The sequence below is a fragment of the Cydia splendana genome, chromosome 27, assembly GCF_910591565.1.
Source record: "Cydia splendana chromosome 27, ilCydSple1.2, whole genome shotgun sequence".
NCBI lineage: Eukaryota > Metazoa > Arthropoda > Insecta > Lepidoptera > Tortricidae > Cydia > Cydia splendana.
This window is the reverse complement of record NC_085986.1, coordinates 4168635-4183075: the sequence shown is the minus strand read 5'-3', so window position 1 is coordinate 4183075 and position 14441 is coordinate 4168635. Positions and strand designations below refer to the sequence as shown.

General features: G+C 37.4%; 1 protein-coding gene across 2 annotated transcripts in view; it reads right to left on the bottom strand.

Moving 5' to 3' along the window:
- LOC134803726 (scavenger receptor class B member 1-like) overlaps positions 1-14441 on the bottom strand; it is a 93335-nt gene that overhangs the window by 4460 nt on the left and 74434 nt on the right. For both annotated transcript variants that reach the window (XM_063776539.1, XM_063776540.1), the window contains exons 7-9: positions 5146-5340; positions 3388-3507; positions 2900-3023 (exon numbers count right to left, since the gene is read on the bottom strand). In XM_063776539.1, the coding sequence (XP_063632609.1) occupies positions 2900-3023; positions 3388-3507; positions 5146-5340 (439 nt within the window). The remainder of the gene's footprint in view (positions 1-2899; positions 3024-3387; positions 3508-5145; positions 5341-14441) is intronic.

The following is a 14441-nucleotide window of genomic DNA, read 5'->3' as shown; positions in this document are numbered from 1 at the left end:
AACCTTCGGGCAAAGCAGAACTTGTAGGCGGTGCAACATCATGTTGTAATTACAAAATAGGTACTTTTACACAACTCATACAACTAAACAAATAATACATAGGTAATAGGTATAATACATACATATATGTATAAGTATAAAACATATAAAAATACATATATACATACACATAATTACATATAAGAAATCAGATGAAACTAACAATATATAGACGCTAATAATTTGCCATTTTGCCAGCAAAGTACTCACTTACAAGGCTTTTTAGGGTTCCGTAACTCAAAAGAAAAAAACGGAACCCTTATAGGATCACTCGTGCGTCTGTCTGTCCAGTCTGTCCGTCTGTCACAGCCTATTTGCTCCAAAACTACTGGACCAATTAAGTTGAAATTTGGTACACATATGGAAGTCTGTGACCCAAAGATGAACATGTAATAAAAACAAATGAATTTTAAGCATAGGGGGCTCTTTTAGGGGGAATATGAGAAAATTAAAAAACAAAGTTTTGCAAACCATATCGTGTTACATATTAAATGAAAGGGCTTATTTTGAGGATCTCAAATATATATATGAGAAGGTTGAACTGCCGTATATCAGAGGGTCTACCGCGAACACCGAAGTTCGCAAATTGCGGGGATTTCTCTTTTACTTCAATGAAACCGTATATAATTAGAGTGACAGAGTGACATGCCAGCAATTTGCGAACTTCGAACAAAATTAAAGATAGCCAGCCGTGTGTGGAACAATTGAATGAACAGTTGAATGTACTTATGAACTTCGCTTTGCTCGCTCGTTCGAAAATGTGTGCAGTACGGAACCCTTGGGACGCGAGTTCGACTCACACTTGACCGGTTTTTTAAAAGCAAATCTATTCGGAGACTATCTAATGTAGGTACCGTCTTTAGTGTAGGTATCAGATATCATCAGATATATCGGAGCGGCCAAGGTGTTCACAATATATGAGCAATTGAGCACGCACTGTACGCCCTGACAATAGATAGGCGTGTTCAGATATTTGTGAGCGCCTTAGCCGCTCCGATATATTTGATGGCGGCTGTATATCATCGAATTGGATAACCTAACTGACTTTATAAACTGTACCTAGTGTAAATTTCATTCGATAGGCCCCGTGCATGAACTATAGGGGGCAGCATAGGAGCCGTCAGATTTATGGCGCGACGCGTAAATATTTCGTTTATGCTTCCGATGTAGCCCACAAGATGGTAGAACCTACTATGCACTATGCACAAGGAAACGTACCGACGAGAACGGCACTTGCTTTGGCAATGTACATGTGCACATATGTTTCCGATTCAGGCCACAAGATGTCAGACCCTCCAACGCGCACGGTCCCTATAGCGTGACGTGACGTACGCGTTTGCAAATGTCATTTTGTATGGGATATCGAGTTTCCAAACGTCCCGCTTGGCGCGCTGTTCAAAAACCCATACAAAGATAGACATTAGGTACGCAAACGCAGTTGTAGTTGAACGGGCTATTTGGGCCGACTTTGTACCTATAAAATAACGATAAGGAGCCATTTCATTGTCTCCAAATACCTACAAAAATAATTACTCTTTGTCTACTAGGGGCGTATATTCTGATAGACACTACAGTTATCTATGTACTTAATAAGAGGGGTCTACGGTCTAGTAATCAACCCGATATCACATACGATTTTCGATAAATTACTTCGTTTAAACGATCAAATCATTCATGTTCATTCATTTTTAGGGTTCCGTACCCAAAGGGTAAAACAAAAAAACGGGACCCTATTACTAAGACTTCGCTGTCCGTCCGTCCGTCCGTCCGTCCGTCCGTCCGTCCGTCCGTCTGTCACCAGACTGTATCTCACGAACCGTGATAGCTAGACAGTTGAAATTTTCACAGATGATGTATTTCTGTTGCCGCTATAACAACAAATACTAAAAACAGAATAAAATAAAGATTTAAATGGGGCTCCCATACAACAAACGTGATTTTTGACCAAAGTTAAGCAACGTCGGGAGTGGTCAGTACTGGGTGACCGTTTTTTTTTGCTTTTTTTTTGTTTTTTTTTTTGCATTATGGTACGGAACCCTTCGTGCGCGAGTCCGACTCGCACTTGCCCGGTTTTTTATGTTTCTTTTTGTACAATAAAGTATTACTACTACTACTACTACTACAAATCGTTTATTTACAATCCCGTCTTTCTTTCTTTCTTAGTGCCTAATAGAGTAGTATCTGCCACAACTTGACACACTACAAATTCATAATAAGTTACTTAGGATCGTCAGATATCAATTTTCATCTTGAGGGATTAACGAAACAGCCGCCATCTTGAATTTCTTAATTTTTGCTCTAATTATGATGAAAATTGATATCTGAGGTTCCGAAAGGTACCTTAAGGGTCTCCCCCTCCCCAGATATATCGACGCGTCGGCACTGTCGGCAGGCGCCGGCCGATGCGAGCCGAGCCGAACGACGACTATTTCGCTCTTATTGCGCAGACATAAAGTTTTTTCCTATCGGATTTTGCCGATAGCGCGTCGAAATATGTGGGGGAACCCTATTATGAATTCGTAGTCAAAATTGGAAGTGGGACTGTGGGCACAGAATAAGTAATATGTAGTACTACCGTACAGAAAGGACACTTCCTACAAAACCGAAGTTTGACAGCGATTCAGGGTCGAATCATGATATCCCTTTCTAATTTATGGCACTATCCCTTTCGGCTATTTAGGGTTGTTAAAATTCAAGTAATTATCCTATCTGTGGTCGTGCACGCAAAGGGACCTGAAGTTGTGTCCACCCTAATAATTGCTCGGAGCAATGCTGAGCCGAACGGAGCCGAGTTTGCCCGAAGACAGGAGTGTCTCCCCACGCTGTGGGTCTGTGCGACATAATAGTCAAAAGTACGTACTGTCAAAATATAGAGGCATAAGTTTGCAGACGGTCTTCCTCCAGTAGAGAAGTATGTCTTTCTTGGTGATGTGTTGTTGGTACATCACGCCCTCTGTTGAGCCGAAGATGCGGTCGGGACATTCCTGAGGACAATGTTCATTGGTGTTAGCATAGAGTGGTAACTCCATACATCAGTTTTCTTACCAAAACACGAGTTATTTTGTAGTCGACATCTAACGTCAAGTATAGGAATTTATCACGGCCTTTTTTTTAACGAGCCTATAAGGTGTCCCACTGCTGGGTAAAGGCCTCGCCCCTAGACTTCTAACCCTCCCGATTAACTGCAGTATCCGTCCAGTTGCTGAGAAATGTGTCCAGGTCGTCCCGCCATCTCCTCTTAGGCCGACCTTGCCGGCATTTACATGCTTGGGGTGAAAAGGATTGACCGGATCCGAAACTCTACGCTGCGCACCAAAACAGGCATCGTCGACGTTGGGGTCAACTTACTTGAGGGTCGTAACCAGGCAACTGCGGCTCGCCATGGAACCGGTCGATTTGGAAGAAGTGTCCATGGCCCCACTGAGGGCCTATCTTTACTGTTACCTCGTCTGTAAAATCTGCATAGATCTGAAAACAATAAACACTTCTGTAAAAAAAAACAACGGGTTGCACTCCGGGAGTGCCGGCAGAAGTGAAAACTCAATGACATTGTAACAGTTTTTCGATCAGGTCACGTGTCCGTCTTCGTCTTATATACGAATCTTACGGTCACGTGACCTGTCGCGAGTTTAACATTGTTTCCCCATTACATCACAAAAAGTGCACAGCGCCGCTAAAGAAGTTTTCACTTCAAAAATATAGGTACTTTCACGATCGAGCGGATATGAAAACTTGGTATGGTATAGCTCGTAATTTTTAGGGTTCCGTACCCAAAGGGTAAAACGAGACCCTAATACTAAGACTCCGCTGTCCGTCTATCCGTCCGTCTGTCACCAGGCTGTATCTCGTGATCTGTGATAGCTAGACAGCTGAAATTTTCACAGATGATGTAGGTATTTCTGTTGCCGCTATAACAACAAATACTAAAAACAGAATAAAATAAAGATTTAGGTGGGGCTCCCATACAACAAACGTGATTTTTGACCGAAGTTAAGCATCGTCGGGCGGGGTCAGTACTTAGATGTGCGACCGTTTTTATAGATAATGGTACGGAAACCTTCGTGTGCGAGTCCGACTCGCACTTGGCCGGTTTTTTTCCCTTGAGGAGAAGTTGCTCTTATATGAGTTTGGATGATTGCCTTCATGATCTGATGTGAATGATCTGAGATAACACTAAAGCCTCCTCTCCTCTGTCACACCTTTATAGGGGTAACATCTTCCTCGATTCCTCATAAGGGTCGCGACCACATCGGGTCATTATTTTGTTCACCAAGGCTCTCCATTCTGCACGATTTTCCGCCTTCCTAATAAAAGGCGCCTGTGTAGATCCCTGGCAGGCCTTCTTTACAGTGTCCACCCAGCGGGTTGGTGGATGTCTACTACCCCATCCTCCATCCACCATGCCAACCATAATGCGCTTTTCAAAGTTGTCCGGCTCCCGTCTGGCCACGTGTCCAATGGAGGCAAATGGCTGATAAACGACACTGGATTTTCTGGATAATGGGTGACATGGTGGTCTATTTTTAACCTTCGTTCTCAGAGATTCCCTTAGAAACAAAACTTCCGTGAGACACAGACATATTAAATATATTAAATATATTATTAAATACGTGAGTGACCCGTTTTTAATATATTTAATAGATTCCCTTAGAGTCCCACGGACGTGATCGCTTCCAAAATTACATTCGGAATTCAGTAAAAACTTTTTAACTCAAGGTCATTTTTAGACTGGGAAATTTATACCCCTGGGACTCCATGGCTTAAGAAACCGGGTGTAAGACAAAGTTTAAAAAACCGATCAAGTGCGAGTCGGACTCGCGCACGAAGAGTTCTGTACCATTGCGCAAAAAACGGCAAAATCACGTTTGTTGTATGGGAGCCCCACTTATGTAAATATTTATTTTATTCTGTTTTTAGTATTTGTTGTTATAGCGGGAAAAGAAATACATCATCTGTGAAAATTTCAACTGTCTAGCTATCACGGTTCATGAGATACACCCTGGTGACAGAGAGACAGACGGACAGTGCAATCTTAGTAGTAGGGCCCCGTTTTTACCCTTTGGGTACGGAACCCTAAAAAATGTTATTGCTTTGATATGGGCTTACCCTGGCCAGCATCCCCATATTATTAACTGGCACCAGCCCCGGCGCTATACTCTTCGAAGTGTCCAGGATGGGTTCCCTGTACTCCCACAGGTACTCATAGATGGTCTTCTTTAAGAAGAAGTCGCTCTGGTACGCGATGCCGCGGAAGAGTAGCTTCGCAATGTACGGCGCCGTCGAGAGGTAGGAGGATATGCCCTGGAATAAAGAGGTTATGTTTAATGACATGTGGTAATGCAGTTATTTGGAGGTAAGTAGTAGGTAGTAGCTAAGAACTCCATTTTGCCTTTCAAAGTAAAATACAAAAAGTATATTTTGAATATGCAGAAATCTGCTCAAAGAGTAAGTAGATCACGCGTAAGTGCCAATCTCTCATCTTTATAAAAGCATAGTCTTTATCATATTAAGTATATCACATTGTATTCTTATTTATATACCTGACCTGACCACTTTTTCCAAATTCCGAATTTTCCTTTATTCCTTTCTGCGTTTAATTTCCTACCCTTTTACTTGACCTTTTTTTTAGTGTTGCCCATGCAACACCGCCCTCAAGTCCATAGAAGAAAAAAAAAAGTTTTATCTGACATAAGTTTATTCTTTTCGGGTTTAATGGTTTAATGCAATACGTGATAAATTTTAAGTCTTACAAATATGTTAGATATTAAATAAGCCGTATATTATACAAGGTGCCCCAAGAAGTAGTGATATACTGAAGCTGGGAGGTAGAGGACCTAGAGGGCTGTCTGAATCACCCCCATGTATGTTCCGCGATTTTTCGTATTTTCGGAGTTATGAGTTTTTTAATTTTGCACCTATCGCCGAGTACGATGAGATTTTTATTTATGGTGACGTGAATTATTGCGGTAGATGCTTGATATTTTTTGTTTGCTAAGCTGATAGATAGGCCAATTCAGTATGGTAACATTTACTATCGTTAGATCTTTGAATGGAATTAAAAAAAAAAAACTAAAAATCGCGGAACATACATGGGGGTGATTCAGATAGCCCTCTAGGTCCTCTACCTCCCAGCTTTAGTATATCACTACTTCTTGGGACATCTTGTATATACTTAATAGGTCAAATTGAAGTACCTAATATTTATTTATGATTTTTGTTCTGATCTCAATTTAGTTTAACCAATGTTAGTTAAGTTTACGTGCTGACGCGATCGCTTGGACAGGTCTCCACGGAAGACCAGCGTCAAGATACCTGAAAGGTAACTTGTCACCAAGCTGAGGGGAGACCTATTCAGTGACGTTTATGTTCTATACTTATAAAAGTGTTGTATTAGTTTTAAGCAATACTGTAAGCGTCCTGAATAAATTTATTTTCTTCTTTTCTTCTAAGATAACTTGTCGACATGTGGATCCTGCGTATCCTAACCTACGGCGCCCAAACTTGGTCATTAAGGGTCTCCCCAGATATATCGACGCGCGATCGGCAAAAGCCGATAGGAAAAAGCTTTGTTTGCGCAATATGAGCGAAAAAGCTGTTGACGCGTCGACAGGCGCCGGCCGATGCGAGCCGAGCCGAACGACGACTTTTTCGCTCTTGTGACTTGACTTTGCGCATTTTTGTGATCTTATCTTATATCCCCTTGTAAGAAAACATAAGACGCGGTCGACCCCCCCCCCCCCCTCTAAATCGACTTACGTAATAAATGAATGGAGTCTAATGATGTTCCAGCGCCCTTCGAGCGACATTTAAAACGTGAGAGCGCAATCAAAATGTACAGCTACTATAAAGAAATCTTATCTTATCTTATCTTAAATGGCGGAAAACATTTAAATAAACGTCAACACATCATCATCTCAAAGGGATCATCCATTAATTACGTCACACGAATTTCTAGGTTTTTTTACCCCTCCCCCCCTCCTTGTCACACTTGGTCACATTTTGCAAACCCCTCCCCCCCTGGTGTGACGTCACATTTTAGGCAATTTTGTTTTCAACGAAATCGACAATAATATTAACTCAGCATTATTTTTTTAATAAAAAAATATTTTTGATATATAAATATTAGTAATTTTATAACACAACGAAAGTTACATCCAAAATCTCATTATTTAACTGTACAGCGAATAAAAAAATATAAATTAATTTTCGGTTACTGATGAAGTTAGAGTGACATCACAATGTTTGTGACTCCCCCCTCCCCCATGTCACAACATGTCACATTTTCTTGACCCCCTCCCTCCCCCTAAACGTGTGACGTAATTAATGGATGACCCCAAAGGGTCTTTAACTCTTTATTATATACCTACGTGGTTTTATGGCTGCTGTCGCCGCGCGTTATTAGCCGCGCGTTATTTAATTCGTAAAAATGGTAAAAGTTACATTAAAGTGGCAAAAAAGTGTTTTAAACAATAGACTAAAGTGTAATTGATAACAGTAAATGTTATCTCAAAAAAACAGTAGGGATACAAAGACGCTGCGAGCCAAATATTGTACCCTTACTTGAAGCTTTGAATCTGTGACTTTTTACGTAATATTTATACTATTATTCCACCGGTCTCAATACAGTGAAGAAAAACAGTGTTTAAATACGTAAATAAACAAAGATTCATGCTCACAATTAGTGTAATTATCGGAAAAATTCATATTACATAACTGCCACCGAAAGGACGCTACCTACTACGGTCAATGACCTTAAGCCAAAACTTTGTAAATATTGTAAATAAATACCATATAGATGAACAGGATTGTTTAAGAGTGCAGTGTAATTGTAATTTCAGTGTTTTGACAATATTGACATCATTAATAAAGTGAATTACTTAAGCAAAACATTTGAAGAAGTTTTAATATCGCCGAACTTAAAGTGTCGCTAAAAACTTGACATAATTACTTTACTTGCGTTATTACTCATTACAGTGATCAAAAACAGTGTTTATGTACTTACATAAACAAGGATTTATACTCGGAAGTAGTGTAAATATCGTAAAAATTCAAACAACATAACTGCCGCTGAAAGGACGCTACCTAGTAGGGTCAATGAACTTCAGCCAGAATTTTGTGAATATTGTTAATATAGGTGGACAGTATTGTTTATAAGTAAAGTGTAGTTATAATTTTAGTGTATTTTGACATTATTAGGTACTAAAGTGAATAAAGCAGAACATTTGGACTTAAAGTTGCCGCTTAAAAACTAATTCCGGTCATTAACCCTAATGCCGTATCTATGACCAAAACTATGTTCAGTGCATTTCAAATTGTTTAATATTGTGTATTAATTATTTTCTAATTTCGTAGTCGAGGTTCTGTCCTTACTCTGTTATCTGAGTGATCTCTAATTTGTTGATACAACGCCATCTGTTACCCTCCGGCTAAATCACTTGACTGAGCTTTATAATACTACTGCAAGATGGAGACTAAATGCAGCAAATGTGATGATATTATTAAGGATAAATATCGCTTGCAATGTGTTAATTGTAAAAAGTCATACCACATGGATTGTACGCACGTAACTATACATAGATTCAATTTGATGGAAAAAGACAAGAAAATATTCACATGTCAATCCTGCATGTCCACATCCACCTTGGATGCTAACTTGACATCACCAAAATTCTCTTGTGACAATGTTACAATCCGCAAGAAGTTTAAAATAAATATCCAGACACAGAACTCCTTTTCTGGATTATCTGAAGATGAGTATGAAGACGCCTCACCTTTGAAGTCGCCAGTATTAAATCCGTCGTACCGTGACCTACGTTTAAACACCAGTCACACACTCCAAAAAATGACAAACGAAATTAGTGAACTCAAAGATAAATTGAATTCAGCGGACTCTGAAATTGTACAATTACTAGCTTTAAATAAGTCATTAACTAAGAGGCTTACTGAGTGTGAAACAAAATTAAAAACGTTAACTCCTGTCAGCAGTTTGAACACAAAAAACCCAAATAAATCTGAAAATAAGAAGAAAAACGAAATTAAAAGAACCAAGCTGAACTTTTCATCGGCTGACGAAAACCAGGACCCGCATGAGAACATTGGCGGGAGTATATTGCGGTCCCCGAAAGATGTTAGTACTCCAGCGCCATCTGTTGACCAACTTGAAAAACAAACACCAGAGCCCACCCAAATCGCAAATACTTCTAATAAAAGGACACCATCGCAGTTAACAGCAAAATCTAATAGTACCGAAAATAAAAACTGTTCTCGTACACCCAACAAAAATCAATACTCGAATATTTATAACAAGCAGTTTCAAGATGACTTTGAAAAAAGAAAGGCGCATGGATTGTCTAAACGAAAAATTGTAATATTATCTGACCAGCAAGGAAGAAATCTTGGCTCATCAATGAACACAATGTACGGATCTTACTTCGATATTAAGTGCTACTCAAACCCTGGAGCTGACACGATGAATGTATTGAAATCACTACCGAATAGTGAAGCACTGTTGAGCAAAGATGACTTCCTATTTATTATGACCGGAACCAATGATAACAACCCCAGCAAACTATACGCGAATTTGTATTATTCAGTGCAAAATCTAGAGAATACTAACATTATAATTCATCAAGTGCCTTACAATAATTACTTAAATGAAATCCCACTGAACAACATGATTAAATTTATTGCCGAACAATTTAACCATTGTATTTATGTAACATGCGATCATAAGCCAATCAGTAGTAATTTCAGTAAGACTTCATTATTAAAACAATTGGCGACAAAAATGTTTCACGAAATAGCCTGTAAGCTGTACACTAATTCTTACCAGCTGCAACTGCTACAGAGCAATATGAATGTAAATAAAAACATGTACGCAGAATGTGAACGTCGGTACGTTGCTGAAGCTGCTTCCCACGGAACTGAACGTACTATGCATAATATGTCAAACACAGGTAATCAAACGACGGTTGCTAAAAAGTTTTTTCGCCACTACTCATTCTAACTACACCTTAACACAGCAGAAAATTAATATAGAGAGTAATAAAAATATAGGTAAATTTATAATTTTGCATCAAAATATATGTGGTCTATTGAACAAAATGGATAATTTAGAATTTACACTGCATGAATTTCAAAATAATTATGACAATATTGATGTACTCTGTTTTAGTGAAACATTTATTAAAAAAGGCACTGAACAAAACATAAAATTAAATAACTTTAAACTAGCAGCATCATTCAGTAGAGAGACATGTAGAGGTGGTACAGCAATATTGGTTAGAAAGTCATTAGAAGTTAAGTCCATCAATATTGTTCCAAAATTAGCATCTAACTTTTATTTTGAATGTTGTGGTATTGAAATTACAAGTATTAATTTAATAATAATTACCATCTATAGGATACCACAACAAACTCAGTCGCATTACGGTGTTTTTCTACATAAACTTGAGAGTTTGCTCCAATTTTTAGCCTTAAAATATAAAAAGAAAAAAATTGTTGTATGCGGTGACTGGAACATAGATATCCTTAAAGATAATACAGTTACGAAGGATTTAACTAGTATATTAAGGAGCTACAACTTTTCGATGCATATAAATACACCCACTAGGATCAATACCTGTATAGACCAAATTGCTAGTAACATGCGTAATGTTAAACCTGAGACCCATAAACTTGAGCTGTCTGATCACGATAGAGCCCAATCCATCACATTAAATATTAATAAAACTAAATCTTATACAACCTGGTTTGAGATGAAAAGGGACTATAGCCGTGATAATGTCAGAAAGTTTCATGATAGCATTAAAGCTCTATCTTTTTGTGAGGTTTTAAGTTCTGACAATGCACAGGAGGCTTTTAAAATATTTTATGATCTATTGAAACTTTTCTATGATCTATGCTTTCCCCTTATTAAAGTTAAAATTAACAATAGACAAAAGAAAATTAAGTGGCTGTCTACAGGTATCCGTAAGTCCTGTCAGGTCAAAAGGCAAATGCTCTTCCTAAGTCGGAAAAGTGGAGACAGTATAGACCATAATAAAATTACTCTAAAAAAATATGGTAAATTACTTGCACAGTGTATAAATAAATCAAAACAAATAAGCAACAATAAATACATATCTGCAAATAAAAACAAATGTAAAGCAACTTGGAATGTCATAGCCTCGCAGGTATCAAGCGTAGACCATTCAACTAATATAAAATATTTAAAAATTGATGACAAGACTTATGACAGTCCTCATGATATCTGCACTATACTTAACAATCATTTCATTGAATTAAGCAACGTAAATAAAATTAATATTAATACTATAAGGCCCTCAAAAATAAATATCGAAAATTGTCCATCCACTATGTTCCTGATGCCAACCGATTCAAATGAGATTTATAAAATTATTATGTCTCTGAACAACAGCAAAACTTCAGGCATTGATGATATATCAACTGAACTAGTAAAATTAACCGCATCGTTTTTAAGTGGCCCTCTGGCACACACAATCAATTTGTCTTTTAGTCATGGCTATTTTCCTGAGCAGTTAAAGACATCAATTATAAAACCGATATATAAAAAAGGAGAACGTAACGATCCCGGAAATTATAGACCAATAACAATTGTCCCGATACTGTCTAAAATAGTGGAAAAAGCCTTTTGTGTCAGATTAGATAGCTTTTTAACAAAACATAACATCCTACATCCTGATCAATACGGCTTCCGAAAAGGTCTTAACACAGAACTGGCATGTTTTGAATTTATTAAATATATAACTGAATCTATCAATAATAAATCACCTGTTATGTCCATATTCCTTGATATGACAAAAGCGTTTGACCTTGTAGATCATTCAAAGCTGCTTAAAAAATTAGACAATTACGGAATTAGAGGTCAAACAAATGACTGGCTTAGATCTTATTTAACTAATAGACAGCAAAGTACTGAAATATCAAAATTTGTTGAAATTGAAAATAATTTGCATAAATTAGTATACAGATCACCTTTACGTACGGTTGTTTCAGGAGTACCTCAAGGAAGTAACTTAGGGCCCCTTTTATTTTTACTCTTTATCAATGATCTTCCTAAAGCCACAAAGCCTAAAACCATACTTTTTGCAGATGATACAACCATCGTAGTCAGGAGTCAAAACCAACACACATATGAGTCTGATATCAATGATGCCTTGACAGACATGAATGATTGGATACTTGATAATAATCTTCTAATTAATCTGAATAAAACGCAGTACATGCAATTTCATTCTTCCAGAACAACGCCGCCACTAATTAATATTAATATAGACAACATTCCCTTACAGAAAAGTAATACCATTAAATTTTTGGGTTTAAATATAGACTCCTCACTAAACTGGAGAGAACATATTAGTTCAGTGTGTAAAAAACTAGACCGTTTCATTTTCGCCCTAAGAAAGCTACGTCAATGTGTGTCCTATGAAGCAGCCCTTACAGCTTACCACGGCCACGTCTCATCTATTCTAAACTATGGTATCATCTTATGGGGTAACTCTGTGGATGTGGAAAGGGCATTTAAATTACAAAAAAAATGTGTTCGCGCAATTTCTAATGCTCAAATTGGTAGTAGCTGTAGACCATTGTTTAAAAAACTCAATATATTACCTTTAGCATGTATTTACATTCTAAAAATTTGTAATTTTGTTAAAAGATTTCCAAAATACTATGTTAAACGTTCTGATATATATTGTTCAAGTAACCCTAGACCACAATACAAAAACATTCTAAACCAACCGCGCTGCATGACCGACATTTACAGAAGAAACGCTTACAATGCGAGTATTATAATATACAATAAATTACCCGTCCACATAAAAGCACTCGAGGACAAGAAATTTACTCAAAATCTGAGATTTTGGCTCATGGAACGCTGTTTTTATACTGTAAAGGATTTTATGAATCATACGGAGTGATGTTTTATATTACAACCATTTCAGTGTCTTCTAATTCAAATTCGAATGTAACTGTTTTTATATCACTGACTCTTTTTTACTGATGTTAAGTTACCATTTGTCGGATTAATTTATGTTGTATGTAATTCTAATTAATATCCTCTATAATATTTGCATACTGTTTAAAACAGTTGAAAAAGGTGAAACATATTTTATTTTTACACTAACACATGTAATCTTTACCCTTTTTCTGCGAATAAAATTTTGTTTGTTTGTTTGTTTGTTATTACATCCATGTACCTACCAAAGATAAGTAAATAACAAGGACTGTTTATTATACAGAGTTGCAGTTCTCCGGGGTCGGAAACCGGTATTTGCTCCATACAGAAATACCGGTATTATTACGTTTTTTACTTTATTATTTCATTTTTAATGGGTCAATCTAATAATACAAAGTTGTTACCTAAATACATGTTCTGTCCTACGTAAAGCATAAAATAATTAAAAATATTGGGCTATTTCGTATTTTTTTTAAATACGGATTCCGAGCCCTGGCAGCTGCACCCAAATAAAAATAATTATATTGTTTTGATTTGTTTTTTTTTGTCAATGGCTGTAATCAATTTTTGCCCAAGCTGACACGGAGACATTTCGCACTCGCTCAGTCAATAACCTTTACATCACCTACATCCAGCATTTAAGAATCGATTAAATATTAAACTTGAAAATATATAGACGGAAAAATACATAGTTACTTTCGCATAATATTAATTTGGATAGATTTATAAGCAGTCTTTAATATTCACTCATCTTATTCAACATATATCATAATCATTACGTGAAGCGCTGGTGGCCTAGCGGTAAGAGCGTGCGACTTTCAATCCGGAGCTCGCGGGTTCAAACCCCGGCTCGTACCAATGAGTTTTTCGGAACATATGTACGAAATATCATTTGATATTTACCAGTCGCTCTAGTTTACCCTCTGGGTTGGAAGGTCAGATGGCAGTCGCTTTCGTGTGGTAAAACCTATGCTGGAGCCATCTATAAGACATCTTTAAAAATACTTTTTCCAATAAAAACAAATCTTTGACAGTTGCTAACCGGATTTACGGTTCAAGTTATACTAGCCAAGAGAACGTCGTGAATTATAACTGATAATCAACACTCATTGTTGCAATTACATAATCGTGCACCTTGACATCTTTGTCAACGTTTTTACAATGTATTTTACAATCTTACACGTGTGAACGGACGATGGGATTTTAAGATATTTGTCATCAGTCATCACCAAGGATGGGATCGTACCGCGTACGGTGGATGTTTCTCGTTTTTTTTTAGATTTGAGCGATTATAACCCTAAAGGAATAGTTTTTGATAGGTAGGTAGTACCTTCTCAAGACGTTTTTAAAGAAGACTTGCTACAATATGAGATTAGAATAGACATAGGTACAGTTAAGAGCGTAACTGAGTCGATATCAGTAC